Below are 27,134 nucleotides of genomic sequence, written 5' to 3'. Positions count from 1 at the left end.
CGTGCCGCGGGGAGGCGGCCCGAGCGATCCCGCGCCCGCAGGTGCGGCGGCGCCGCGGGGAGGCGGCCTCGGGGAAACGCGCGTCTCTGTGTGTGCGCGTGTGTTGTGCGGAGCGGCGTGCGAACACCCAGCGGCCGCCAGGAAGGGAATGGGCAGCCCCGCCCGCACCGGGCGCGGACGGACTTCCCGGGACGCACGTCCCTAGGGCGGGGTGCCCATCCGCATCGCGATCCCGGGGCCGCGGAGCGGAACGGAGCGTGACGGGAAACCCCCGCCCCGGTGCGGCGGCCGCGGACCCAGCTCGGGCTTTACCTCCGACAGCGCCCGGCGGCCCGACGCGCCTGCGCGCCGGCGCCCCCAGCGGCGGCCGCGGGAAGGGCCGGGGGAGCCGCGGCCGCCCCGTTCCCGTTCCCGTCCCCGCCCGCCGGCGCCGGGCTCTGGGCCCGCGGTAGCGCCCCGTGCCGTGCCCCGGCCGAGCCGGGCTCCCGACACCCTTCCGCGCCCGGCGTGGCGCTGTTCCCGCCCCCGAGCGGGTCGGTGGTGGCCGTGCGGCAGCGGGGAGCGCCCTCCGGTGCTCCGGGCTCTGGACGCTGCCGCTCCCGGCCCGCCGGGGTGAGTTGCGCTCAGCGGCGGCCCGGCGCTCTCCCGGCTCCGGCGGGAGCAGTGTCCGCGTCCTCCCCGGCGGGGCTGGAAGTGCCGGGAAGGGCGCTCTCCCGCGTGGCGCCGCTCTTGGCGTGGGGTTTGGAGCTTTGGGGCCTCCCTGTTTCCCTTCCTTCGCTCCTTTCCCTCTCTCCCTCCCTCCTGTACTTCTTCCCCCCCTCCTTGGCAGCGGCGGTCCGGGTGGGAGCGTGTCCCTCTTCCCAAACCCCGCCGTGTGCCTCCTGTTCCCCAGGCGCGCCTCGGGCACTGCGTGCTGGCTGTTCCCGATGTCTCTGTGTGTGTGTGTGTGTGTGTGTCATCTGTCCCAGCCCATGCGCGCAGTCCTGTCCCGGGAAAGATGGGGGAAGCTTGAAATGGTCCAGATCAGATTTTGTTTCGCTGGTTTTTGTTTTGCGTCATCTTCTGGTGACGTTAATGTTTCCCGAGGGAAGCCCGCAGAGAACAATTGTTTCTTTCCGTGCTGTAGTCTTGCTCTCGAGTTGAAAATAGGATCATTAGCCTGGAAATTCAAAGGTTGAATATAACTCAAGGCGAGGCACAAATCAAAGCTGGAATGTGCCCAACCCTCATATAGGCGGAACAAAAATGTAAATAATTTTGTGAAGCTAAAAACAACAGTTTGCCATATTTCTGCAATTTTCCTAGAGTTTTTTTATCACCTAAAGACAGAATATGGAGCGTGAAAATGAAATAAAGAAGCAAGTAAACCCCTTTTACTGCAATGTAAGTATTACATACTGAAAATTGTAACATACAGTGTGATTTTTGTGGAACAAAGTTGTACTAAGGCAAGTGTGAACGTTGTTTTTCTCTCTGGAGCAAGCTTGATAAGTAGCACTGGAGCCGAACTTCGTTTGGTGGCTTTGTTATGTTTGACTTGGGTCTGTGTTGAGAATCACGTATTAAAATGAATATTATGTTTCTAAATAAAGGTATTCTTTTTAAAAGGGAATGATTAGGTGTAGCTCCTGTTCAAAACAAAAAATCCCAATTTCTCTGGTTGTCAGATTCATCGCTGCTTTTTCTAAGCACACTGGGATTTTTAGAGGAGAAGAAAATAGTTAGGCTGCTGCTGTTCATTCATACGAGTTTAAACCTGGTCTGCTCCCGTTCTGAACTGGCCCAGGCACAAAACAGCTCTGAAAGGGAAATTTTCCAAAGTGGGCAAGGCAGGCCCTGAACCGATCAGAGTTGTTAGTGTGGATGCAGCACTGAGGGGAAGTGGCTCACCTCAGGCAGGTGAGGAAGGTCTTGGATCTGGCTTCACTCATCCACACACGCCCACAAGGAAAGTGTTAGGAGATAGCTGCAGAGTTCTGGAGGGTCTGAAATTCTTGCGTGATTTGGAGACTGGTTCATTCCACTGTGCTTTGGTGGTCTTGGAGCCTTAAGAAACTCAGTTTTAGGAGGCTGCTCTAGTTTGTTTTTGAAGTAGTAGTACTTTTGTAGAAGTTAACCTATACCAACAGTTTGATAGTAGATCTGTTTTGAGATCAGTGGCATTTTACTTCTCTTGGTCAATGTGCAATGCTAGAAATACTTCTCTTTAATCTAGATTTGCAAAATCTGGTGTTCTTCTGCATTGAACTTGCAGACTCACTTCCTTGGAGCAAAACACAAGTCGGTAAGATCAGTTTTTGAATGCGCCTTTTGTCAGATTTTGCCAATTTATTTAGCAATAAATTATGGGGTTTGAAATCTAGTTTTTCATGTTGTGTTGAAACATACAATTTCAGATACTTAACTGGTTTTGCTAATTTACTCTACCGTGATAAAGTAGAACTTGGTTTTGTACGTTAGTCCTGCCAGAAAATGTTACAACTTTATGTCTAGTAAAGACAATATATGAGAATACATGGCTGTTAATAAAGGGAGAATGGAATTACTTAAGTCATAGACGATCTCCAGAAGAAAGACGGATGTTTTTCTTTTTTAATTTTCATGTAATTGTTCACCTGAGATAGTTATGCTGCTGGTATTAATCTAACTTATTTTATATATAATGAAAGCTTTGCATTGTTGTTTTTTGACTCTTAAGTGTCTTTCTTCTTTGTTGGTTGATAACTTGGTAATTTAGATTGAAGAAGCATTGAAAGCTCATGGTATGGGTAAGTGCAAGATTTTTTGCATCCGGCTGTGTTCTGTACCTGGGTCTTTCTCCCCACCCCAATGTAGCTGTTTATGAAAGAAGTGAGAAAAAGTCTTTCTCAAGATTTGTACTTTAAGACCTGTCTTGTGGTTTTTAATGATATTACTACCAAATCAATCAGTAATGAGAGCAAGAGGTATGCAAAGTTGATTAACAAGCCCTAGCTAGAATACTAAAAATCACCTACATCACATTTTTAGAAACCTTAAGGAATTCAAGACATTAGAGACCTTCAAAATTTAAAATATAATTAAAAACCCTATGCTTCCTAGAGCATGTAGAAATACTGTATATACTTTATATTTGTTTTTGAAAAGGGGTTAATTTACTTCAGCTAATTAAGATATTTTTAATACTTTCAATAGGCTTAGTAAATCATTAAGCCTTCTCTGGGTCTTGATGAACTGGTCTAGTTCCAGGAGGAGTGAAGGTCTAACTACCTTCGCGATCGTTCTCCTAATTTGGTTTTGTGATGCACCAAAATGTATTTTCAGGTTGCTGCAGTTCACTGCTCCTGGAATTTGATTTGAAAGTTGTTGTTCAAGTCAGACATAGTCATTGGACCTACCTGATCTGAGAATTTTTGTTTGGACTGAAAAGGAAATTTAAGTGTTGAAATATTTAGCAGCTGTATGCTGCTGAAATAAATGTCCTGAAATTCCTGGATGCCCTGAAATGTTTAGAGATGTTGAACTTGATTGATCTTCCTCTCTGACTGCTTCATTGAATTGCCTGACATTGAATAACTCTGTTGTTGTTTGGTATGAATGCTTTTTGTCCCTCTTTTGGAGTATGGTGCTAATAACACCAGGGTCATGGGTTCAGTCCTTGTACGGGACTCAGTCATCCTTGTGAGACCCTTCCAACTCAGAACAGTCTGTGGATCAGTGAAAAAAATCTCGTAGCATGGTCAAAACTTAACTTAAACATAGATTAATTTTCTCATGTCAACAGAAGCTTAAAGAGTGTTTTCCAAGTAGTTAGGCAGTTATTTTACCAATTTTTTCTTTATACCAACCATTTTATTTCCACTGATTTTTTTCATTTTCTTTTTTTTTTTTTAGTTGAAACAGAAAGTTGCTTAGGGAAGAAAGTGAAAACACCTGCAAAACTTCCTGAGTTTGGTAAGAATGTTTAATGCCCCCCCCCATATATAACTCCTCCCACCACCCCCCCCCAAAAAAAAAAAAAAAAAAAAAAAGTGGAAGAAATGAAAAAAAATTGAGGTACAAGATTACAAGTCATGTCTAGATCTTAGCAGGTCATTGGGGATTCATTTCTGATCACTGTACTTTCAATATGCAGTAATATTTTGAAATAATACTTAATTTTTGCAACCCAAATGCTTTAAAAAGAGTGGAAATAAGATTGGGGGAATAATGTTTTATAATAACTGACTTAATTTGGATGTGGGACCATGTGTGAGTAGGGACTTGTACAGGACTCAGTGATCCTTGTGGCTTCCTTCCAACTCAAAATGGTCTGTGAATCTGTGAGAAAAATCTCGTAGCACCTTCAGAACTAAACATTGTTTAGTTTCCTCATATCAACAAAAGCTCTAAGAGTTTTTTTCTAAAATAGTCAGTTATTTTACCAAAGTCCTCTTTCAATTGTACTAACAATTTTATTTCTGCTTCTTTTGGATTCTTTCTTTCGTATTCTTTTTTTTTTTTTTTTTTAAGTTAAAACAGAAAGTTGCGTAGGGAAGAAAGTGAAAACACCTGCGAAGCTTCCTGATTTTGGTAAGAATGTTTAATATCTCTCCCCACACCTCCCTGAACAAAAAAGTGGAAGAAATAAAAAAAAATTGAGGTACAAGATTACAAGTGATGTCTAGATCTTAGCAGGTATCTTTGGGAATTCATTTCTGATCATTGTACTTTTAATATGCAGTGAAATATAAAGTAATATTTTGTAACAATACTTAATTTTTGCAACCCAAATGCTTTAAAAAGAGTGGAAATAAGATTGAGGGGATAATGTTTTATAATAATTGACTTAATTTGTGATGGGGGACCATGTATGAGCAGGGATTCATTTGCATGTGAATTTCTTACAGCGCCACTTGAGTCAGAGAAGTTTTATGGAGCAGAGAAGTTCAATGGACAGACATTGGAAGACAAGCTTAATACATGTAAAGATTCAGAACCTGCACTTGGTGAGGGCTTTTAATGCTGTAATTGTTTGGTTTTGTGGTATTTACCTTTAAAGAGTATGAATCAGGTTTTTTAAAATGTAAAATTAGGTGACGTGTAACAAAATCTTCTTATGGTTACACTGAGTACCCCATAGTATGGTATGGAAGTGACAGATTGCAGTGACAAAATCATTGGATTTGGCCTGGAACATGTTTTGTTAGATATCTCATATTGACAATATTCTCTAGAAACAATCTAAAGTGATAAGGCAGAAATGAATTTGAACTTAAAAGATCAGTGTGGCTCTTTGCAATTTAACTACCCATCCAGTGGAGGGGAGATAGGCGTTGACAGAAAAAATAACTAGGAACTTATATTAAAATACATTCCCTTCTAATTAGTTAAAAATAATTGTTGCTATTGTTAAAAAAAAAAAAAAAAAAAAAAAAAAAAAAAAGTTGAGTCTTATGTGGTAAACATAAGACGTCCTAAAACCATCAGTTTTATACCTTTGGTGTTCAAAAAGTCTAGGCACCCAAAAGATAAAATATTGGATGGTTCTAAAAGTCTTCATTGATGTATTTGACATGCAGCAGTTATCTTTTCCTTATATGTCAGCATTTTAAGATCAGTTCTTTTGCAACCAGCACTGATGATTTGTTCCAGCAAACATAAAATCTGCTAAGTAGATTGTTTTTGGTTTTTTTCCACACAGGACTTAATTACATAATCGAATACCGAACAAAAGACAATGTTCCTTTTCTCTATGAATGTCAATTATGCTACTGTAAAACAGGATTGAGTAGCATGTTCATGCATGTTTGTGGTTCCAAGCATAGACTGGCATACTTGGTAAGTTCTTTTGTTTGTTTGTTTTAATGTAATGATTTAAGGAGAGAATTTGTTAGTCATATTTTGATTTTTAAAAAATCAAAATTAAGGTTTTACATAAGCTTTTGTGAAAATCTTTGTATTGCAGTTGTGCAACTGTGATGAATACACTTAAAATTCTTCTCATCAGTAGTGTGTATGTCCGTCCATTGCTTGACACTGAGTTCAGTTTATTCTGTTTTGGTCAACCAGTAATGAAATCTATAGCTAAAATGGCCTAGAAATAGATGTTTGACTGATTTTTGTATTATGTAAAAGAACAGGATCAGATGAAGAAAGTATTCCATCTTTCAGATGCTTTTAAAAGGAACATATTTATAAATGAACACAATACATATTAGATAATGTGATACGTATTAGATTATTAGATACTGCGACTTGGAATCAAGAAGGAGAAAACCCAACTCCTGTTCTGTTTTGAGGCTGAACAAGACATGTCTGCTCTGTTGCTTGTTTTGTGGCAAAGCTTTCGAGGTTCTTGTCAGCTCAAACATTCAAATACATTATCATTTTCATGTTAGAGAAATGAGGCTCTCCAGTCTTTGAATGTTTACTTGAGTATATTGGTTTAGGATTGGCTTTTAACAAAACTGAGAAAGCAATATTCTGAAAAGTATCTTGATACTTCCCATAAAAGTCTCAAAATTGCTATTATATTCAATATATCTTAAAGTCATAGACAGCTGAGTTCACATAGTATTTTGGGGCAGCTTTAGGCCTAATGTTGGGTGTGCTGCTGTTAATCTGCAGTGATGTCTTGCATAAACACTATGCTGTTTCTGGTCACTAATCCAGACGTGCATGCTGAGTTTTGATGTTCTCAGCTATTGCATTTCTTGCTTACTTGGAACTGTCTCCTGCTACTCTGAATCTTACACTTGTTAACTGCATCTCTGCTAAATTCTTAAATACTATGAAAATATAAGAATTCATTAATAACTTCTAAGTCATGCACCTGAGTTGAATTAACCCTAGGTAGTGGAAAAGGCAGGAGACTAAATGACTGAAATTTGCTCTGCTGAACAAAGAGCCTGGGGGTCCTGGTGGATAACAAGCTCAAGATGAGTAGTGTACCTTGGTGTCAGTGAAGGCTAGCAGCAAGCTGAGCTCTGCTAACAAGGGTACAGGCAGTAGGTCAAGGGAAGTGATTATTCCCCTGTTCTTGATCCTTGCTGGGCCATATCCAGTGTATTGTGTTCAGTTTTGTGCTACTGCAGAAAGGAAGCTATTTATGAAATTGAGCTAGTCCAGTGGAGAGCTGCCAAGATAGGCAGGGGGCTGAAGCACACTTGCACTACGAAGAGAAGTTGGGGTAATTGGGTTTTTTCTGGCTGGAGAAGAAAAAGAACCAGAGGGATCTAACTAACAGTAACCCTCCAGTAGCTCAGGAGAGGTTATTAAGAAGGCAGAACTAGACCCTTTTTGGAGCTTCTTGGCAGGAATATAAATTCAGGCAGGGGATTTTCCTACTTGACATAAAGTTTTGCTGTGTGAGCAGTCAAGCATTGGGGCAGGTTGTCCAGAGAAAGGGGGAAATCTCTCTCTCCAGAGGTTTTTAGATCCAAGCAGGCAAAGCCTGGTGCAACCAGTTCAGCATTCAGCGTTAACCCTGTTTTGAGCTGAAGAATTGGCTTCAATTCCCTAAATTATTCTGTGCATAACCATTTTAATATGTTCTGCTATGTATATGTAGAAGTTGATTTACCTCTCATGATTATTGACTGTGCTAGATCTGGAAGGAGTTGTGTGATTTAAGGACTTGCATTTATTTTCTAGAGACAACATTATCCAGAGATAGCACAATCTGATGAAGTTAAGGGTAAAGGCTCTGAACTGAACAAAAAAATTAGGCAAGTTGGATTAACAATTGAGAAGAAAGAAGGAAGAAAACAAATACAGGTACATTTCTCTTAAGAATTCCAGAAGTTTTACATGTAATAAAGAAACAGAGAATGTAATTTCTGTTACAGTGGGCAGATTTGCCTTGGAAGGTAGGAAAATGTTGCTTTTTTAAGCTTTATTACAGGTGCTTTTTGTCATTTTAGTAATTCCTCCAGGATTATTCTGGACAAAATTTCCCTATCTGAGTGCACAAATAACACAAAATATATATACTAATATTTAATCAATTCTCAGCTCTGTGTGTGTGTAAAATAAGTTGTTTCTTTGTTGCTAGGAAACCACCTTTATAACTTTTCTGAATAGTTTCTGCTTTGTAAGCAGCTCATAGCAATTCTTAGGGAAGCCAGGTAAAATTTCTGATAGTACAGATAGAAGTGTGGGAATTTGCAGGTTGACATGTGATTATCAGCTGTGCTGTGGGATCACGGAAGTGCCATAAGCATAAATTCTTAGGGAGCTGCGCCCTTAGAACATATTCTTGTGGAGATACCTTCATATTGCTCTCTGTTGACACTTACACTGCAGTGTTATTTATAATAAATACCTTTATGTGGATGGGATAGTGGTGAAGTTTCTTCTTGAGGTGCACCAGCCTGCTCATGACGAGCTTATCAAGATGCTCACTGTTCTTCTACACCTTAAATTTGTTTTCTCCATCAGTTTCAATTTCCGTCATCACCTTGCTTGTTAACCAGTGTTTCTTGACAAGATCCCTCACTAATGCTACTTAATGTGCATAGATGTCTCCTTCCAAAGTGGGGTTCCTAAGGTTCCTGTGTTAAAGCTGGCAGTCTCCTGCCTATCTGAAAAAAGGTCTGTGTTTCTCTCTGTGTGATACTATCATGCTTGGGCTCAAGGATTAGAGCTTGCTCTGTTCCTACCCTTTTCTGGTAAAAACCAAGTATGGGAATATTGTAAGATCAAGTCCAGAATGAGTGCTGTAGAAGGGAGAGATTTCAGATTATCAGATCCATTCTGTCTGCATATCTTTCACTTTTAACCTCTGCTTAAAAAGAAAAGCAGCTGACTGTTGGCAGCAACTTTTTAATTTGACCTACTTACATTTCTTCTTGAGTTGAGACCGTTTATTTTACTTGAGATTTATGTTCATGGACATGGAAATATTTACTTCCATCTATATTTTGTAGACCTTCTTGTTTTTCTAGGTAGTTTATTACATCCATATCAATCCATTCTTGATTTAAGGAACTTTTAAACAAAGTGTGTGTAACCTGGTGTAATTTTACGGCTATGTCTTCTGAAACCAGCTTTTTTTTTTTTTTTTTTTTTTTTTTTTTTTTTTTTTTTTTTAAGAAATTTATTTGTGGCAAATAAATGTCTGGGTTTATTGACTTTTTGAATATCCATTGAGGCATTTACACGCACATGTTTTACACTACTGGTCATATATTCCTAAAGAAATGAAAATTAATGCTGATGAAATAGCTATGAAATAATTTTATCCACAAAATAACTAACATAAGGGTTTTACTTTTAGGTTGTTACAGGTGTTCCAACAATGAAAAGGAAATGGCCAGAATGTAAGTGTGCTCATTGGGGTGCAAACTGTCCATTTCTAATTTGGTCCTCCTTTGATCTAAATCAGACCAGAGTAGTCTCTGCAGTGCCAGATACTCCCTGGCATTTTAGTGAACTGGACAAGAGGAGCAGCTTGGGGCTCTGTGCTAGTAGTTAATTTGCAGTACAGAAAGCCACACAGAATTCTTAAAGCACAGCTATAGCTCTTATCTCTGGAAGAAAAGTTTGTTTTACCAACCACTGATACTCACAAAATTGTAGGAATGTGGTGTGTGTGAGATTTCCCCACTCTGTTTAATGTTTTAAACTCACTGTAGTACAGTGTTGTCCAGGTGGAAGCACAGTATGACTGAATGCCACTTGAGGAAATGGCTAAACTTTGCTATGATTCTCATTGCCTGAAAAATAAAGATTTGAGTTAAAACTAATGTAGTTAATTTTAATGTATATTAGTGTGTAAATGGTACCTTAAACTAGTTTGATACAAGTATTGAGATCATCTAAATTAGCAGTATTGTACTCCAAAGAGGAAAAATTGTCATTTTGAGTCTAAGAAAGTGGTCTGAAATAAGTTGAGTCCTTTTCAAATTAGATTTCTTGACTGTAATCTGTTGGTTAATGTGTCTTATTTTGCATGTGACTGTGGCATTCTACTGCATTTATAGTATTTGCATATTTTAGGAAGTGCAGGCACGTAATTATAACCGGGCTATAAAATACTTTAAACTTCATTGCTGATTTGTGGTTTGTATTTAATATGGTGTCACTTAATAATGCTTATAAAATTATTCTTGGTGTTTGTAAGTACTATTGCACAGAAACAGAGCTAGATGACATTGAAATGCAGTAGTAGAACCACCCTTTATTAAGATAATGTCCATTGTGTTACATTTCAAGCATGTCTGTTTAGTTCTCAGTGCAGAGGACAGCCTTTCGAAAGTGAAAGTTCAGCACGTGGATGTGCCCTGTAGCAATGCAGAACAAACAGATAACAAAGATGGGAAACTGACAGACCCTACCCAAGGTAAGAGAAAAAAAAATTTCTTTTACTGTTGTTTTTTCTTTTTTTAACTTTCACCAGTGCATGAGTTATTTACTGTATGTGCCTGTTGATGGCTTCCACAGCCAAGTTATAAAGGTGAATTTGCACAGTTGTATGGATGGCCTTGGGGTCTGTGGCAAAGGAAGGAATAACGCCAGTGTTTGTGAAGAAAATTTCTACTTCTACTGATTTTTTTAGGTTCAATTTTTATTTTATTTCTTCATAAGATACCTTACTTCCACCAATAGGTTTTATTGATGAAGTCTTTAGAAGTATTCTTTGTTTAGAATATTTTTTAAATTAAAACACTGGGAAAGCATTACTTAATATCCTTTTTTATTGTTTTAGATGAAAATAATGTTCAGGAGGAGAATGAAGAAAAGCAGAAAGAACAGGCAAATCCAGATGAAATGGTTGAACCTAATAATGCTATTGAAAGCAGCAAAGGCAGCAACTCAGAAAGGTAAAAGAAAAAAAAAATCACCGCCTTCAAACCCATTTAAATTAACTTAAAGGAAAATGTTGTACATGACAATTGTCTGCCTTGGATTTGCAGAGTAGAATCCATGTCTTCTGAAACTGTGCTCAGCTGTAAACTTCTGTCTTCAACAGAAAACCTGAGTGTATGTAAAGTGACCTCCAGTGCTCTGGATGTAGCTGGATTTTGCATTTAACTATTATCCTTAAGGTGTAGTTGTCACGTGCTGCTCGAAACATTCAAAAAGAATGCTTCCTCATGGTTTAAAACTGCCTCTGTTACAGGTTCATGTCAGATACTTAGGGTGGTATGTGAGCTGATTTTGGAAGGGAAAGACAATCAGCAGTAGTTGAAACAGTTGGGGTTTCTTCTTTGCAAATGATTTCATGGGGGAACAATAAGTGTTTCAAAGGAGCAGCTCTGTTCTAAAATGATGAAACTGTGCTTCCTGCTTGTGAGCATCTTATTAGTAACAAGAGTTGTGAGTTGAGTAACTGAGCCTTTGTGTGAGGAGGACATCTCCAGCATTGGTCATCTTTGTGCAGCACCAGGAGCCAAAGGAGGGCGTTTGGTAAGGGATATACAGGCATCAACCCAAATACAGGATTTCTGTTCCAATGATTTAGTTACTTGTTTTTGTTCCTAATGGCATTCCCTTGGAATGTATTCTAACTTTAAACCAGTAATATCTCTCCCAGACATGGAGGGCTAACACCTTTTGCTTGTTTATTGTTAAAGGAGAAATTTCCATGTTCCCAAAGTACGTTTTTTCAGACTTGTCTCTCTGTGGAGCCGCCATTATGGAAAATGATCAGTTGAAATCAGATTCAAGTCCAGATTTATGAATCTTGGTGTTTACTTACTGGCTTTCAAATAACTAACAGTTCTGAATCAGAACCAGTTTGTGGCAACATGAAGAACAGGAAACACATAAAAGCTCAGCTATCCACACCTGGGGATGCTGAGGTCTATTTCTGCCTGGTACTGATCTTCATTGTGCAGTCATGTACTTCCAAATTTTAAAAACAGCTTCCTTTGGAGTATCATTTAATGATTTTCTTTTAATCTGGTTCAGATGGATTCTGAATGACTATTAGAAGACAGGTGTTTCTGTCAGAGACTGACTTGGAAGTTAATTACTAAATTAGGACTTCAGCTTGTTCCTTTACTATTTATTTATTTTTGTGAAGCTACTGAGCAGCTATGAAGTCAATATAGAGTGTCTTAAAAGAATTAGGATCAGATCCTCACTGACAGCTTTTTTCCACTTAAAGATTCTGCAATATCTGTCCGAAAATTTCTATGACTCCTCATTTCTTTGAACTTAAGTTTCTGAACAAACAGTCATCTGAAGATGTAAATTATTTTATTGCCTACTTTTACTAAACTTTTTATTCCTAAGAAACAGTTCAAGGCAGAAGAGGACTTAGGATTGTCAGTCATATGTTTTTGGTTACATTAAGAAACACCCAGCCACTCTCAGCCCTGGTTCCCAGGTTTGCAAAGGGATGGAATGTATCTGTCATAGTTGTGAAGTCAGAACAGCACAAATAAGGCACAGGAATGTTTAGCCAAAGGAATCTTTTTATGCCCATTATTTGTATGACTGAATTGTAAAACACTAATTTTAATAGCTGAATTTTTTAACGGCAAGTTTGTGAAGTGCTGATAAAAATCCAGCTGTAATTAGGAGCCTTGTCTCACTACAATGTGTACAAAATTCCTAGAGCTGTTACCACCAATGTCGAGCTTTTTTCATTAACTCTGGGTTTTAGAGCTTATGTGCTAGATAATCACTTTAAAAAAAAACCCAAACCCCACACCACATAAATAATTTTGATGATGATTTGGGACGACTGGGATCTCTCTGAGGGAATAATATGTGACCTTTCTTTCAGAGTGTGTCAGAACCACTGTAGTCGTAGTGTGCCAGGAATTTAAACTGATTATAAGTTATTATTGGCTGGCTACACATTTTTGCTGGATCAGCCAACTGAATGTTTTACTTATTCTATTTTAAGGTGTGAGACCAATAAACAATCAGAGGAAGAAAATAAGGAAGCTCAGGTGAATATTTTTCTGTTAATGGGTTACTTCAGTTTCCAAATAGTTGGGGACATAATTAATATATGATTGGCAATAGTGTTGGCTTGCTCAAATTAATTATATTCACAGTAAATTATCTACAAAGTACTAAGGAAAACTATAAACAACAAGGTTTTTTCCTACTTTGTTATGAAAACCTATGTGCACATTTCATAACAGCACAATTTGAATTTTAGAGTACCCATAATTATTTTTGTTTCTTTGTATTTACTGCATATAGTAGATCTCAGGACCTCTTTCTTTTTATGTTACACAGCAAGAATTTACAGCAAATCCTGAAGAATTCACTAGTCAAGAAGAACTGTTGGGTTATTTGGTGAGTGTTCAATCTTGCCTTGCAAGATAATTTTTGGAAAAAAATTAAAAAACTAAAAAAAGAAATCCCTGGGTTGCTAAGTCTAAGATGTAGCAAGTAATGAAAGGCAGAATGTAGCAGTCTGGTAATCTTAACAGATTAGCATTTTGCCAGAAGGCAGGATTCAGAAGAAAAGGAATGTCACTGAGTTTATAATGTGTCTATTTATTTTCAAGTTTCTAGACATTGTTTTTTCCAAGGCATTGGTTTACTGTCAGAGGAATTACTTGCATTGAAAATTAATTTTTTTCAACTATATCTTAGCTTCACTCTGTAACTACATGTTTAGGTAATATGACCTTTTTAAATTTCTTTTCTCCTTTGTTTCTATAACTGGTCTATAATTTCCAAATGAGGAATTTGGAAAGATGCAATTCAGTAATAAAAAGAAGGAGAATGAAGACAGAGATACATAGAAAGGAAAGAAGGGATTTTTAAGACATAAAATGCAAGTTGTGTATTTAAAATGGGGCTCCTTCCTGCCCTGGCCCACGCTGCCATTAACTGCAAAATCTGCCTCTCTAAAGTAAGTGTCAGAATACTGGAATTCTGTTCAGTTGTTGAAAATGTGTATTATGTCCCCATGCACAGCAGTGATACAATCAATAAGAGCAGAAAATTGTCAGTTTCCAGTCGTGGTCTTGCACACAGAAATGGTGACTTTCATAAAAGCACTGATAAACTCTACGGAAATCCGTACTGATAGTTGCTTGCCTGATCTACTGCATGATAATTTAGGCACTATTGACTATCACATAATGGTTTTTCCCTCTTTTTTTATAGGGAGTTATTAGGTATAGAGATTACGCCTTGTTAATAAAATTTGAATTTGTTTTGAGGCATCTTCTTGCTTAGTGTGATTGTCCTCTGAGAAGAAAAGAGGACTGTTGGGAATGTGATTGGAACAATGTTCTGTTTTGGAAAGTGTGAAAATCATTTCTTTTTACATCTACAGTAATTATTTTTTAAAGCTTCATGGTGTTTCTATTGTTGTTGGATTCAAAGATTTCTTATGTGGTGAGAAGTAATTTTACAGGTGTCTTTTTTGTAATTGCTGTTCATATTCTGTTAAGCTGTCCAATAATTATCCATACCATATTTTTTTTATTACCTCATAGCAAAGATATCCTTGCCACAATTTAGTCTTGTTTTTCCAGCTAGCTTTTGACAAGATCTGTATTAAATATAACTTGTGCAAACCAGGAGACAGAAAATACCATTAGTGTTAAAAATTTAATACAATCCCTGTTATGCTGTCTCATACAAACTTAATGCTGAGTTTTTGTTACTTATTTTCCATTGTCTCTTGTGTTTAAAGGTGTTTGTTTCTAATTCAGAAGACTTCGAGCTGATAGGACAACCTGGAGTTCAGTTACTTTGTCCCCAAGAAAGTGTTTTCAGCAGAACTTTCTTGGTGTAGAAAGAGGGTGATGCATGTTGCCCTCTCTGTGACTGCTGTTGGTGCTAGAACTTGTTTCCCTAGTAGAACTTCACAGCTTCAAGACTCCTTTTTCCTCAGACTTTTAGGGAAAAAAAGAAGGTTAATGTAAGGCTAGGCAGCATGTGCTTTTAAATTCAGTAGCATTCTGGCTTTTTGCTACATTCTAGAGAAATGAGTTATGGTTATGTTGCCTCAGGGAAGGTGTACAAATTCATTTGTATGCAGGCATCTTGGCAAAAGATCAAAATACTTCAGGAAAAGCATTATCTTCTCTATATTCCCAGGCATATTTTTGTGTTATTCCTTTTCAAATGATTGTGTTGGGTAGCTGCATCTTCCTTCTCTTAAGATTTTCTTTCATTCTGTCTTCCTCCCCCGCCCCACCCCCCCCATTTACAGGATTAAAAATAAGAACTGTATTTGCTTTGTAATTCCATCCAAGTCTGACAGAAGGGTAGAGACACAGAGAAAATTAGGTTCCTGCAGGTTTGTTTATAAATTTTGATGCTTCAGTTTTTCTGAGGAAAAATATTTCATGGTGTGTTGTTTTGTTTCTTTTCTTTTTCCCTAGCAAAGTTTTGAAATACTGAATGAAGATGATGCTACATTTATCCTGAAAGTTACACAGATTCTCACAAATGCACTGGTGGAATATCGTCAGCAGGCTGCATCAAACGAAGTAATGCAGATTTTGTTTTGGTTTTGTTCTACAAAACTATAGATTCCTGAGATTGTGCATTTTTATTATTATAGATGATGCAATAAAACAAAAAATTCCGTGGAGACTGTCTTGTAATTTTTGCTCATTAAATACATAAATTTTGGTAGTGATGACAGGGTAAAATTTTAGCTTTTCTGTTGACAAGTCTTAATAATTTCTGTTCAACGGTGCTTGCTTATTTTTTTGTTGTTGATAGAAACTAAAAATCATCTTGTCACCTATTTCCCATTTTCCTTTCATCTCAAATTTTCTGCTACTTTTGCCCATTTTCAATTCTAACTTAAGCTTTTTTCACCTCTACTGACTTGCCCAACACCTCTGTATCCTGTTTCTGTTCCCAGGCTTCACTTCATTCACTATGTAATTATGCATCAGTGACATGATTTTTTTTTTTTTTTTCTTATACAACTTCTGGTCCTACTCTTTGGACTGTTCTTTCTGAGGTCTCATTCTTCTTCCATTATTATAAACCCAGTTTTTCCCCTCTTTGCTATTACTTGTGACTGACTTATCTTTACATAGGCAGTACATATGGAGGTGATTTGAGTACTTCTCTGCTGACATGTTACAAAACAATGAAGTTCTAACTGAAATAACTTCTAACCTGCAAGTTGTGGAAGATCAAAATGTTTTCCTATATCAGGCCTTGTTAGTATTCTAAACTGTGATGTTACAACTGGCAAATTTTGAACTAAATCTTCTATTTTGAGTGTAAAATGCTTCTTTTTTAGATCTGACAAGTTGAGAATTAGGCTCAATGAGTATCACTTGATTTCCTAATACAGAGCTTTTTCACACATAGATATGATGGGCAGTGTACACATAGAAGTTACTAGCCCTCTGACTTGCAAAGAAATACTTGATGTTTCAGATTTGGTAGCAGAAATACTGGTCTTCTATTTGGTTTGTGATCATTAAAAATGTAGTAGTTCGTTGTTCCAAGAGGTTGTCCTGATGAGATTTTAAACTATTTATTTGTTTGTTTGTTTAAATTCATAGGACCAGTTAGATGCTGGATATAATGGAGAAACAGCACTAGAATATTCCACAGAACAGCCTGGCCCAACCTCAGCAGAGATTGCTGACTCTGACACTGGTAATGTTGGCTTTGCAGTCTTTAATGTGGTTTAATCTTAACCCTGAACCTTGCATAAATGATAGGAAGCCTTTCTTCCTGCTTTTTTAAAAGCAGTGCTTAAGACCAGAATAAAGCCAGAATCAAGTAGCATAAAGGAATAGTTTTGGGGTTTTTTCCCCATCCTCTATTAATATTAGAAAGAGAAGACTATTAAAACACATTAATCCTACTTAACTGTAGGATTTGGGGAAGAAATTGAGATAGTAAAAACTCTGACTTTCCTGTGTTCAAAGGCAACTGTTTCTAAGGAGACTTTCAAAGTCTTTGGCTTTTTTTCCTGCCCAAAATACTGTTTTTCCCTTCTTGATGGAGGAGATCTTTCCTGTGGGTTTAGTCAAATCAAGATGTTAGTAGAAGGTTATGTGGTAGAGGATGGATAATTCTCTTTAATACCTGAATACTTCAGCTACTTGGCCTCAGTACTTCTGATAAATTTTTCAAAGAATCCTGGATTTCTTGGAGGTCACTTTCTTCTGATAGAAACAAATGGCTGTTTTTCTTAAATCTGAAAAATTGCTTAGAAAGGCAAGATACCCAGAATACTGGTGAAGCTATTTTCTGTGATTTTTTTTTTTTTTTTTCTGTACAGTGTCAATTTTCTAGTTTTTCTAGAAGGTTTAGCTTTTGAAAACCTCAATTTTTACAATGGTAATAGCAAAAATTGCAGTGACTTTGAGTATATGAGATTTGAAACTTTTATTCCGTTTTTGTTAGCGTAATGGAAATAGCTTTCACCTACCTCCCCACCCTTGTTTCTCCAGGATTTTCTGTAACTGGAGAGCATTCCTGACTCTTGGTGGTTCGAAAATGTAGCAAAATCAGATGTGAACCATACCAGCAATGCTGCTGTGCCAGACTGGAAATGCTTGTTTTGAAAACCCCTATTTAGAGAAATAAAGTAATGAAGGCTCTTCAGAATCCTCTCTTACTGAAAAACAGTATTTCTTTTCTTTAGGCTACTCAAGCAGCCAATCAGCTAAGCAGTTCTTACCAGTCAATGAAGTTGAACCCCAGAACTTTTCAGCTGGCTCTATGGAAACAGCATACGAGAACAACATCACGACAGAATTTTTGAACAGTGTAAGAAACATGAATGCTGAGGAAGTTACTGCCACCCTACACAAAATAGCAGCATCCAATCCAGCTTTCAGAGGTAATTTTTATATACATGTATACACACACACATATATAAAAATATACATAACATCATTAATTAGCTCTGTGAAATATTAAGGACTTATATGGGTCAAAGAACTTTGAGGTATTCAGGAGGGTCGAAGAGAGTTCTTTTTTCCCCACCCTTTAACTTTTGCAGGATTCAGTTTAGGAATGATAATTCAGAATAGCTGCTTTCCCATAAATGCATTAGTAATCGCTGATTTTTATTTTTTTTTTTAATTCTTCTCTCATTTTTGCATAGTAACATTCACATGGCGAGAAACAGTAAATTGAGATCAAGCATACTCTTATTAGAAAATTAGAATCTTCTCTGTGCTGTAAGAGGAAAAATGCTACTTTTGTGAATACCAACAGTGAAGATTTTTTTTATTTACTAGTTCCTGAAAGAAGTGTATTTGCACAGTAACATAGAAATAATAATGAATCGGAGACAAGTAGTCTTTCTTTTGTTACAACTTTCTAGTAAGTTTCAGCTATTAAACCTTCCCACATCTTCAGTCAACTACTGCTCTCTCTTCAGAAGTTTCCTGTGTATGTTTCTAAGCTTCTCAGAGTGTGTTTAGAATGAAAAACAGTGAAGATGAGTACATTGTAGGAAAGCTTACAGTTTCCAGGCACATATTGATTGTTCTCAGTTATTTTTCTTTTAATAAGGAAAGATCCAAAACTCATCTCAGCATATGAATGCTTCAGTATAATTGGGTTTTTAGGTGAATTTTACCATAAAATTGCTTATTTTTTGGTTTTGTTTGTTTGCCTTTAACTAAGGAATCGATATACCGAATGTTATAAGGATCCTGACTGAAAGTGGAACTCTGAGGGGACCAAGCAATGGCAGCACACAGTGACATGGTACTTAATATAGAGAATATAGCAAATTTCCTTTCTGTAAGTTTGTTGTTTTACTTCATTTGACCTCAGTGGAGTTACTTTGTTACGTTTAAGTTTCATATAGTGTTTTTTAAATTAAATTAATGACTTGGTTTTGATATTCTTGTTATTTATTTCTCCATTTAGCTGAAAGTTCTGTATTGTGGAAAGATTGTAAAGCTCATGTTTCCGTGTTAAAACGGCTTTTTAAAACAGGTAACTTGTTTTCTTCAGTATTATTAAATACTGTACATGGAAAGTCTGATGTTTTCTTATTGTTGCTTCTTTTACAAAGAATTATCAGCAGAATGAACTACTGCACTCAGCAGTACAAACTCATCCTGCAACAAGTACTTGGAAGTTATTCCCTGTGGCTGCTGGGACTGACCAAAAAACCTTTATAATCAAAAGCCCTTTGCCATATAAGGATTATGAACAGGTCTCCACATCTTTTTCTTAATAAGATTAAGAATAATAATAATAAGTCAGCACTGTCAGTCTCGTGCTGAGATGAGAAGCACCTGGATTATAGCTGATTTAGGGAGCATAGAAGCTTCAGCAAAGTTAGTAGAAGTTAGGTATGTTTTACAAATTTAGAGATGCATCCCAACAAGTGTCACAAGGCTCTGGCTAAGAGACACTGATGTGGTGGCAAAAGTATCTTTTGTGTTTTATCCTGCCAGCATGAGAATGAAATGAAAGCTGGCTTATACTGTTCTTCAGGCTCTTTTAAAAGGAACTTTTCCAACTAAAGTAGTACTGGTTCTGGCTATATATTAATGACTACTACTTTTGTAGGAGGGTGAAAAAACATTTTGAATGGTTATAAATTAGTTTGCTTGGGGAAAACTAGTTTTTTAAAGTGAAGCCGTGTGATTAAAATTCACTTCCTGCTTGTGATTCTGGGTAGCATTCAGTGGTTCTAATTAAAGCTCTTCAGCTTTGCAGCCAAAAACTGGTATAATTCAGATATGCTGGGGCCAGATGGCAAATGAACTTTTTTGTGTTAACTTACATTTTTTTTGAGATCTGGATGGAATTTGAGAATCCTCATCCTGATGGTTTTACGTCTTCATACCATGGAATGCAAGATGCAGTAAAACTAAGGTAACAAAGAAAGCAGCAACAAAATTTATGAGTTTTATTATGTGAACTGACCCAGGAAGGAAAACAGTTCACAGACAAATTAAAACACTGTTTTAAAGAAACTCTGAGGAATTTCTGGAATGCATCTAAATCTGCTCTTATCAGAGGCAGAGATGGAACCAGAGTTCTTACAGTTTATTTACTCTGTATAGGAACAGTGTTAATGCCTGCTTAATGAAGGTGAACTTACTCATAAAAATTCTGAATTCTGAAAATAAAAATAGAAATACCTTTTGCCTGTTTATTTTCAAGGTGCAGAACAATCTTTGTATAAAAAAAAATAAAATGAGAATATTCAGCTGCTGTAAATGGCCATCGCCGGGACAGCTTCTTTTTCCTCTTATTGTGGAATCATTCCAAGTGGAAATAAAGTTACAATAAAGTTGAAATGATTTGGGTTTGAGGTGGATTTTTTTGCTTGGGTGCAGGAGGAGCATGCTGAAAAAGAAAAGACCCCTAAATCTGTAGTGCACTGACATAAAATGGTTGAATGGTGTGCTGCAGAGTGCTGCTGTACCTCTCAGCTGAGAAGCCTGAACTTGGTAAGAGTCACCAAGTGTATGCTTCTGGAAATGTTTTCAAAGAACACAGTCCAACATTGTCCAGTCAGCTGTACAATTGTTTTTATTTTTTTCTTTCTTACCTGTGCAAATAGAGACTGAAAAAGCATTGTGTTATTTTGTTCTTATATCTTCTTCTGTTTTGTGATGGCTTGGTGTATTTATATTAATGGAAAACTGTATATTCATTCCAAAACATGTTTTAATGTTTTACTTGTGCCAGTACTGCAAAGTAAGGAAAAGAAAATTATCTTTACAGATAATATTTAAACAATGCCGTTGGCTGTATTTAATATTATACATTTTTGGTTTCTTCCAATAACAGCAAGGCAGAATTCTGAGGCAACTAGAGAATTAATAAGATTAAAAGGTAGATAATAACAAGAAAAAACAAGAGAAAATTAATTTTCCGTAAAGTTTCATCTAGGTTTTACATATTTTACTGAGACTAGAGAGCACTGAGGAAATGATTTTTAACAAAAAAGCTGCAGAACTCCTGCTCCTCACAGAAGGCAAAAGGGGAAAGGAGAAGGGTGTTCACAGGTTAATTGACAAGAAATGAAAAGTTTAGAGTGTGCAACTGCAGAGTTACTGTCTGGTGTGAACTGAGACTATCTCTGTTGCAGACAGGTATGGAAACATCCTCCTTGTTTGTTGCTTCCTGGGTCTCCCAGGGTTTTGCACTCTCTTTCTGACACGGGAATTCATTACCTCTTTCCAGCAGCAAGCTTTATCTGGGTACGCATGTACAAAAGAGTGTGGCTTGCTTCGTGGTATATATGTGAAATAATAACCTCATATATGTGAAATAATAACCTCATATATGTGAAACAATAACCTCAAAGGCCAGTGCTGACTCTGCAGTGCCTCTGCTGGAAGAATCACGGAACCAAGTAGGTTGGCAAAGGCCTCAGGTCAAGCCTAACCCGTGACCCAACACCATCCTGTCTGCTAAATCGTAGCACTCCTGTCTTTCCTGAAACACCTGCAGGGATGATGGCTCCATCACCTTCCTGGGCAGTTCATTCTATTTTCTAATCACCCTTTTCAGTGGAGAAATTCCTCCTGATGTCCAACCTAAACTACCCCAGGCAGATCTTAAGACTGTGTCCTCTCCTGTCGCTGACTGCCTGTGAGAAGAGGCCGACCCACACCTGGCTGCAGTCTCCTTTCAGGCGCTTGTAGAGAGTGATAAGGCCCCCTCTTTTTCTCCAGGTTAAATAACCCCAGCTCCCACAGGACTTGTGTTCATCTGGGTACTGGTTACAATTAATGGGTTCTTTTTGGCTGCTGTGCTGCTAGAGCAGCCATGCTTCAGGGGGCGGGAGCACATCTTCACAGAACCACAGAACACACCAAGGTGGAAGGGACCCGCAGCGTTCAGCTGCTGCCCAGGGCTGTATCGTGCACGGGATACCCCAAGAGTCACACCATGTGCTTGGGAGCCCTGTACAAGCACTCCTTGAACTCAGGTTGGTGCTGTGACCACTTCCCCGGGGCGCCCGTTCCAGTGCCCGGCCACCCCCGGGGTGAAGAACCTTTTACTCACATCCAACCTCAACCTCCCCGGACACAACTTCGGGCCATTCCCTCTGGTCCTGTCACTGGTGTCCACAGAGAAGAGATCAATGCCTTCCCCTCCTCTTCCCCTCTCGGGGAAGATGTGCGCAAGAAAAGCCCTGTCCCGGACGAAGCCAGGTCTCGGCGCTGTGCTCCCGCCGGCCGGGGGACACCGGTGGGAACCCCCCGGGGCCGCCCCGCCCATAGGGGGCGCCAGCGGGCGCGGCGGCGGCGGAAGCGCGCGTCCCCCCTGCGCGCGGGGCGGGCGCTGGCGGCGCCGCTCACGTGGGGGGCCGCTTCCGGCCAGGCGCTCGGCGGGGGCGGAAGCGCGGCTGGCGCTGCCGCGCGCGTGGTTGGTGAGTGAGGCAGCGGCCGCGCGCGGGAGGAGCAGGAGCAGGCGGACGAGGAGGAGGATTGGGATCCCGACTCCGACGCGGTTCCTGTCGGTCCGGCCCTGCTCGCGGGGGCCGCCGCGCTCGCCCGGCCCCTGCGCTGAGGGCCGCCCGCCTTTTGTGCGACCCGCCCTCCCGTCACGTTCCTGCGCCGGGGAGGCGGCGGGAAAAGCGGGAGCCGCCGCGGCGCGGGCCGGGTCCCGCTCCCGGCGGAACCGGGGCCATCGGCTCCGCCGCGCGCCGCCGCCCCTGCCCCACCTCCCCCGGCGGCTTCTCCCCGCCGCCCCTCCCGCCTCGCCTGCCGCTGCGGGCGCTCCCGGGGGCCGAACTCGCGGCCTCCCCGGCGCCGGGCCGGCACTGACGCGCCTTTATTTGAACGCCTCGTAGAGCGACTGGAGCGGGGCGGAGGGAAGCGGTGCTTGGGGAGCGAGCCGAAGGATGTCCCGGGACGGCGAGGAAGGCAGCGTGACGGCCTAGAGCCGCGGGAGGAGCGGCCGCTCCGGCGCTCGGGTACGGCGTGCGCGGAGCGGGGTCGGGCGGTGCGGTGCGGGTGGCGGCGGGGGATGCGCTGCCGGCGCGGAGGTGATCGCCTGTAAGTATCGCTGTCCTGTGCTGGGAGAGAGCTCGCCCGAGGGGAAATCCTTAATAGATCGGAGGAGTTAGTTAGGGCGTGTGCCTTGCCTTCGGGTTTCTCAGGATTTTCCTGACTGAGCAAGGTAATGAGATTGCCTAAGGATGCTGCTTGAGAGCCGTGAGGGGGTGAATCCACAATCATTTGGCTGGAAAAGAGCTCCAATATCATCCGGTCCCACCTGTAACCGAGTGTTTTCTCTGAGCCTGAGGTGAGGGTGCCTGAGTGACATCTGAAGTGGTGTCTGAGAAGCGCTGCATGCTGCTTTATGTTTAAGGAAGCCCGCATCGATTGGAGGTTGTTTTAATGTTTTGGGTTGTAAAACCGTGTTAGTGCTTAATGTTACGTGCACTTAGCTCAGTCCTGTTGGAGGAGGGCCAGGTAAAAATACACAGAATCACAGATTAGTTAGGGTTGGAAGGGACCTCTGGAGATCGTTTAGTCGAGCCCCTCTGCCAAGGCAGCATAACATAGAGCAGGTGACATAGGAATGCATCCAGGTGGTTTGGATTGTCTCCAGAGACCTTCCTAGGCAGCTTGTTCCAGTGCTCTTATATCCTCAAAGAATTTCTTCTCCGTGTTGAGGTAGAACTTCTTCTATTTTAGTGTATGGCCATTGCTCCTTGTCCTGTTGCTGAGCACCACCGAAAACAGTCTGGCACCATCCTCTTGGCACCCATCTTGGAGAAATTTAAATGCATTAATGAAATTCCCTCTCAGTGTTCTCCAGACTGAACAGGGCCAGCTCCCGCAGTCTCTTCTCCTAAGATGCAGTTCGTGTCAAAGGCAGTTGTTTCAGCAGGAAGTTTCATTGCAATAGTTACATACTTTTATCAGCTGTATACAGTTTTGCCTGATGCCTCATTAAGTAGCAACTGTGGTGTTACATGACTTTGGTTTTGTAAGGGTTTTATCTTTTGATATAGCATGATACATATGAATTGGAAATGGATAGGCTTAGATTACCGGTTATTTCCAGAATATATATTGTGAGGTAAGCTGTGCTGCTTTTAGGAGGAGAAAGGATATTTTACAAGCCTCCTCCTCCTTTAAAATAACTTAACTGATTATGTTCAGGTGTGTACAAACCTGTATTGCTAGCCAGACATCTACTTTTGTAAAAGCAAGCCTTGTAATTGGAAATAACTTTTACATCCAAAGCTTTTAGCTGTTTCTATATGTCAAGCAGTGAAATTCTTGTAATTCTTTCCTAAAAGATGCATATGGTAAAAATCAAACATTTATAAAGCCATGGTTGTTATAGTTGGACTCTAAAGAACTTTTTTATTTCAGCACCAGACTCCAAGTTTTTTAAAAGCCTTTTGAGTTGATACGTTGCTTACACCAAATTTGTACTTCAGTTAAAGTGGTCTTGCATGTAATATTTTAACCTAATGTGTGAAAAACAGAAATTAAATTGTAGTCGAATGTTGATGTAATCGGTTGTTTAAATTGTTTAAAAATAATAGAAATTGACAGTTTGTTTTAAAACATTCTTTAATGATTATCCTGTTAATGTATATATGAAATACTCTAGTACAGCGCAAATTTCAGATTGAAATCTATTGGGAAAATCAGCTGTAGGAATGATGATTACATCCACCAGAAGAGAATCATTGTTTGGATATGTTACTTAGAAAATTCTGGGTTTAGTCAGCTGTGGTGTTGGGGTTTTGGGCTTGGTTTTTTCTTGATTCCATTGGGTTTTGTGGAGGGTTTTTTTTGTTGGTGTATGGTGTGTAGTGGGTTTTTTTGTTTTGGTTTTGGTTGGTTTTTTTGTTTGTTTGTTTTGTTTTTTTTTTTTGTTGTTGTTGTTGTTTTGGTTGTTTTTTGTTGGTGGTTTTTTTTTTGTGGGGAAAGTGGATAGTAGTTTGGGGTTTTTTATGAGAAGATTAAATAAGGGAATCTGTGGTGTGGTGTTTGTTGGTGCCCTTTCAGTGTGTTCTTTTTTTTTTTTTTTTTAGTCTGGTAGAAGTAAGAGTACTTCACCATCAAAACAGAACAAAACCAAAAAGCTATTTAGAAACGTGGGGGTTTTGTTTTGGTTATTGTACCTCTATTCCAGTATGTTTTTACAGCTTACAAGTATCGTGGCTCAGATACCTTATTTCTTATGCCTTATTAAAAGTGTCTTTGTTTTCCATTCTTTTTACTCTGTAGTTACGCATTTGACCTCTTCTTTCCCCCTTACTTCTAGTTATTCTTAAATGCCCAGACTGGATTTTTCAGTGTGTAGTGGAGGTTTTCTTAGGGTTTTTTGTGTCTTTTATTGGTGAAGGCTTGTTTGAACCTATGAATGTACGTACATGTGCAGGCTGTGTGCTGTTAGTCATGGACTTGATAAGCAACATACAACTGTAGGGGAACTGTTCACTGAGATCTTTGTCTTGACAAGAATCAAGGATATAAAAAGTTGCTTTGTTGGCAGGAACTTTTTAAAACAAAACCAAATCAGCTACTTTTGATAAAGCAGTGGCAGATGCAGATATCTGGATGCTCCTTAATAAAGTAGATCTTAGAGCAGAGGCAGCCAAAGGAGCAGCAGTGTTTTCTGGACACTGGAAGAACAGCTGCATGGAATCGGTCTGCATGTCTGTTTAGTGTAGCATCTTGTCTCAGGATTGGACACTCCTTTATGCATAGACAAAAGAATTAAAACAGTAGCCACCGTTAGGAGGTTGCCGCTCTTTGGCGGAAAAACTGCTTTTGTTGTGTATTTAATCAAATTAAATTATCTTTTTGCAGAGAATCAGAATGACTAAAAAAAGGAAACGTCAGGAGGATTTCCAGAAAGTCAAATTAAAAGTTGGGAAAAAAAAGCCTAAACTAGAGAATGCAACTGATACTACCTTCAAAACAAAGGCCATACAAATTCCTGAGCAGCTTAAAGAAGATGGAGTGCTTCCTACGCAAAATAGAAAACTTAACATAAAGGTACACTGTGCTATTGCATTCTGAAATGACAGAAAATTGCTTGCCTTTTATCTAGGTTTACTATGTTTACTGCAATTTGGGGAAAAAAGATTTATTTAAAAAAAAATGCAGCAGCCTATCTGAATGCAGCCCTGTTTTTAAAGACTCTTGTATTTCTCTGGAGGGTGGATTCATTTTCCTTCTTTTGTGTCATCTTCTGTCTCTTGCGGCTCTCTGCTTAAACTGAAGGAAGCTATTCAGGCTGAGGTTTTGTAGTTCTGCTTTTGGGAACAAGAGTGAGAGGACTTTCCTTTGGTCATCCCTCTGAGTCAGTAGGGTTGTGCATAAACTTAAGAACAGGACCTAAGGACAAGTCATTATATCTTGATTTTCCTATCACGGGATTCTGATTATTTGTTAATTTGTTGTGCTATAAATATATGCCATGTTTGTTCTAAACACATTTTGCTATTATGAACAGCAGTACATCATAAGAATGTTCTGTATTTTTAGGTGTTTAGGAAAAATGTGCAGAAAATACGTGGGGGTAGTTTGAACAGCTTAAAGTAATAACAATAGTAACTGTATATGTTTGTTTCCTTATAGGATCTGCTCTCACAGATGCATCATTATAGCCCTGGGGTTAAGCATAGTGCACTTCTTGGACTCAAAGAACTCCTGTCTCAGTATCCCTTTGTAATTGATGCACACCTTTCCAGTATAATAAGTGAGGTGGCAGCTGTGTTTACAGACAAAGATTCCAGTGTCAGAGGAGCAGCTGTCCACCTGCTGCAGTTCTTGGCTTCAAAAATAAGAGCGGAACAGATTGCTCCATTTTTCCCTTTGGTAAGTGCCCATCTCTCTAGTGCCATGACTCATATCAGTGAGGGAATTCAGGAAGATTCATTGAAAGTCTTGGATGTTTTATTGGAAGCATACCCAGCTCTTCTTACAGACCGCAGCGTTATATTGTTGAAGAATTTTGTAGAGCTCATTTCTCACCAGCAACTCTCAAAAAGGCTGAAAAGCAGGGACAAACTTTCCTGGATGCTCTCTGTTAACCCAAATCGCAGAATAACTTCTCAGCAGTGGAGGTTGAATGTACTTACCAGGCTCAAGAAGTTTCTCCAAGCAGTGGTAGATGGATCCAGTGATACAGAGGATGAAGGGCTTCAAGAGCAGAAGGACAGCTCTCATTCTGGGAGGAGCCCGATATGTATTAGTTGGAAGCTCCATGCAAACAATCAGCAACATATACAACTGTTTGAAAGTGGTGGCTTACGACCAAAGATCAACTCATCATTTAGACTGAGGTGAGAAAAT

The 27,134-nt window shown here is 39.7% G+C and overlaps 2 protein-coding genes across 9 annotated transcripts in view; both read left to right on the top strand.

Annotated features, from left to right (window-relative positions):
• Nucleotides 1-17: 17 nt before the first annotated feature.
• Nucleotides 18-20,147, top strand: LOC120764942 (uncharacterized). Of its 3 annotated transcripts, XM_040089286.2 has the most exons (19): nt 536-612; nt 1,306-1,383; nt 2,216-2,284; nt 2,738-2,768; nt 3,874-3,933; nt 4,492-4,551; nt 4,869-4,967; nt 5,663-5,799; nt 7,615-7,737; nt 9,239-9,281; nt 10,190-10,303; nt 10,670-10,784; nt 12,821-12,866; nt 13,162-13,221; nt 15,273-15,380; nt 16,422-16,518; nt 17,516-17,713; nt 18,508-18,627; nt 18,757-20,147. In XM_040089286.2, the coding sequence occupies exons 2-18, from the start codon at nt 1,333-1,335 to the stop codon at nt 18,585-18,587; spliced, it is 1,491 nt and encodes a 496-aa protein (XP_039945220.1). In that variant the 5' UTR covers nt 536-612; nt 1,306-1,332; the 3' UTR covers nt 18,588-18,627; nt 18,757-20,147. The 3 variants fall into 3 exon arrangements, with proteins under 3 accessions (XP_039945132.1, XP_039945220.1, XP_039945102.1); XM_040089198.2 differs by lacking the exon at nt 536-612 and adding an exon at nt 18-41 and having other exon boundaries at nt 18,508-20,147; XM_040089168.2 differs by lacking the exon at nt 536-612 and having other exon boundaries at nt 685-1,383; nt 18,508-20,147.
• A 2,029-nt stretch (nt 20,148-22,176) lies between these two features.
• The window catches only part of TEX10 (testis expressed 10), a 53,916-nt gene continuing 48,958 nt past the window's right edge, over nt 22,177-27,134 (top strand). For 2 of the 6 annotated variants that reach the window (XM_058420442.1, XM_058420439.1), the window contains exons 1-3: nt 24,108-24,124; nt 25,644-25,832; nt 26,418-27,124. In XM_058420442.1, coding sequence (XP_058276425.1) covers nt 24,116-24,124; nt 25,644-25,832; nt 26,418-27,124 — 905 coding nt within the window. In that variant the 5' untranslated portion in view covers nt 24,108-24,115. Of the gene's footprint in view, nt 22,232-22,612; nt 22,860-24,107; nt 24,125-25,643; nt 25,833-26,417; nt 27,125-27,134 lie in introns of those variants that run through there. The other 4 variants (XM_040062245.2, XM_040062270.1, XM_040062253.2 and 1 more) reach the window with 4 other exon arrangements.

The sequence above is a fragment of the Hirundo rustica genome, chromosome 1 (genome assembly GCF_015227805.2).
Source record: "Hirundo rustica isolate bHirRus1 chromosome 1, bHirRus1.pri.v3, whole genome shotgun sequence".
NCBI lineage: Eukaryota > Metazoa > Chordata > Aves > Passeriformes > Hirundinidae > Hirundo > Hirundo rustica.
The sequence above is the reverse complement of the archived record's forward strand: the minus strand, read 5'-3'. Positions and strand labels throughout refer to the sequence as shown.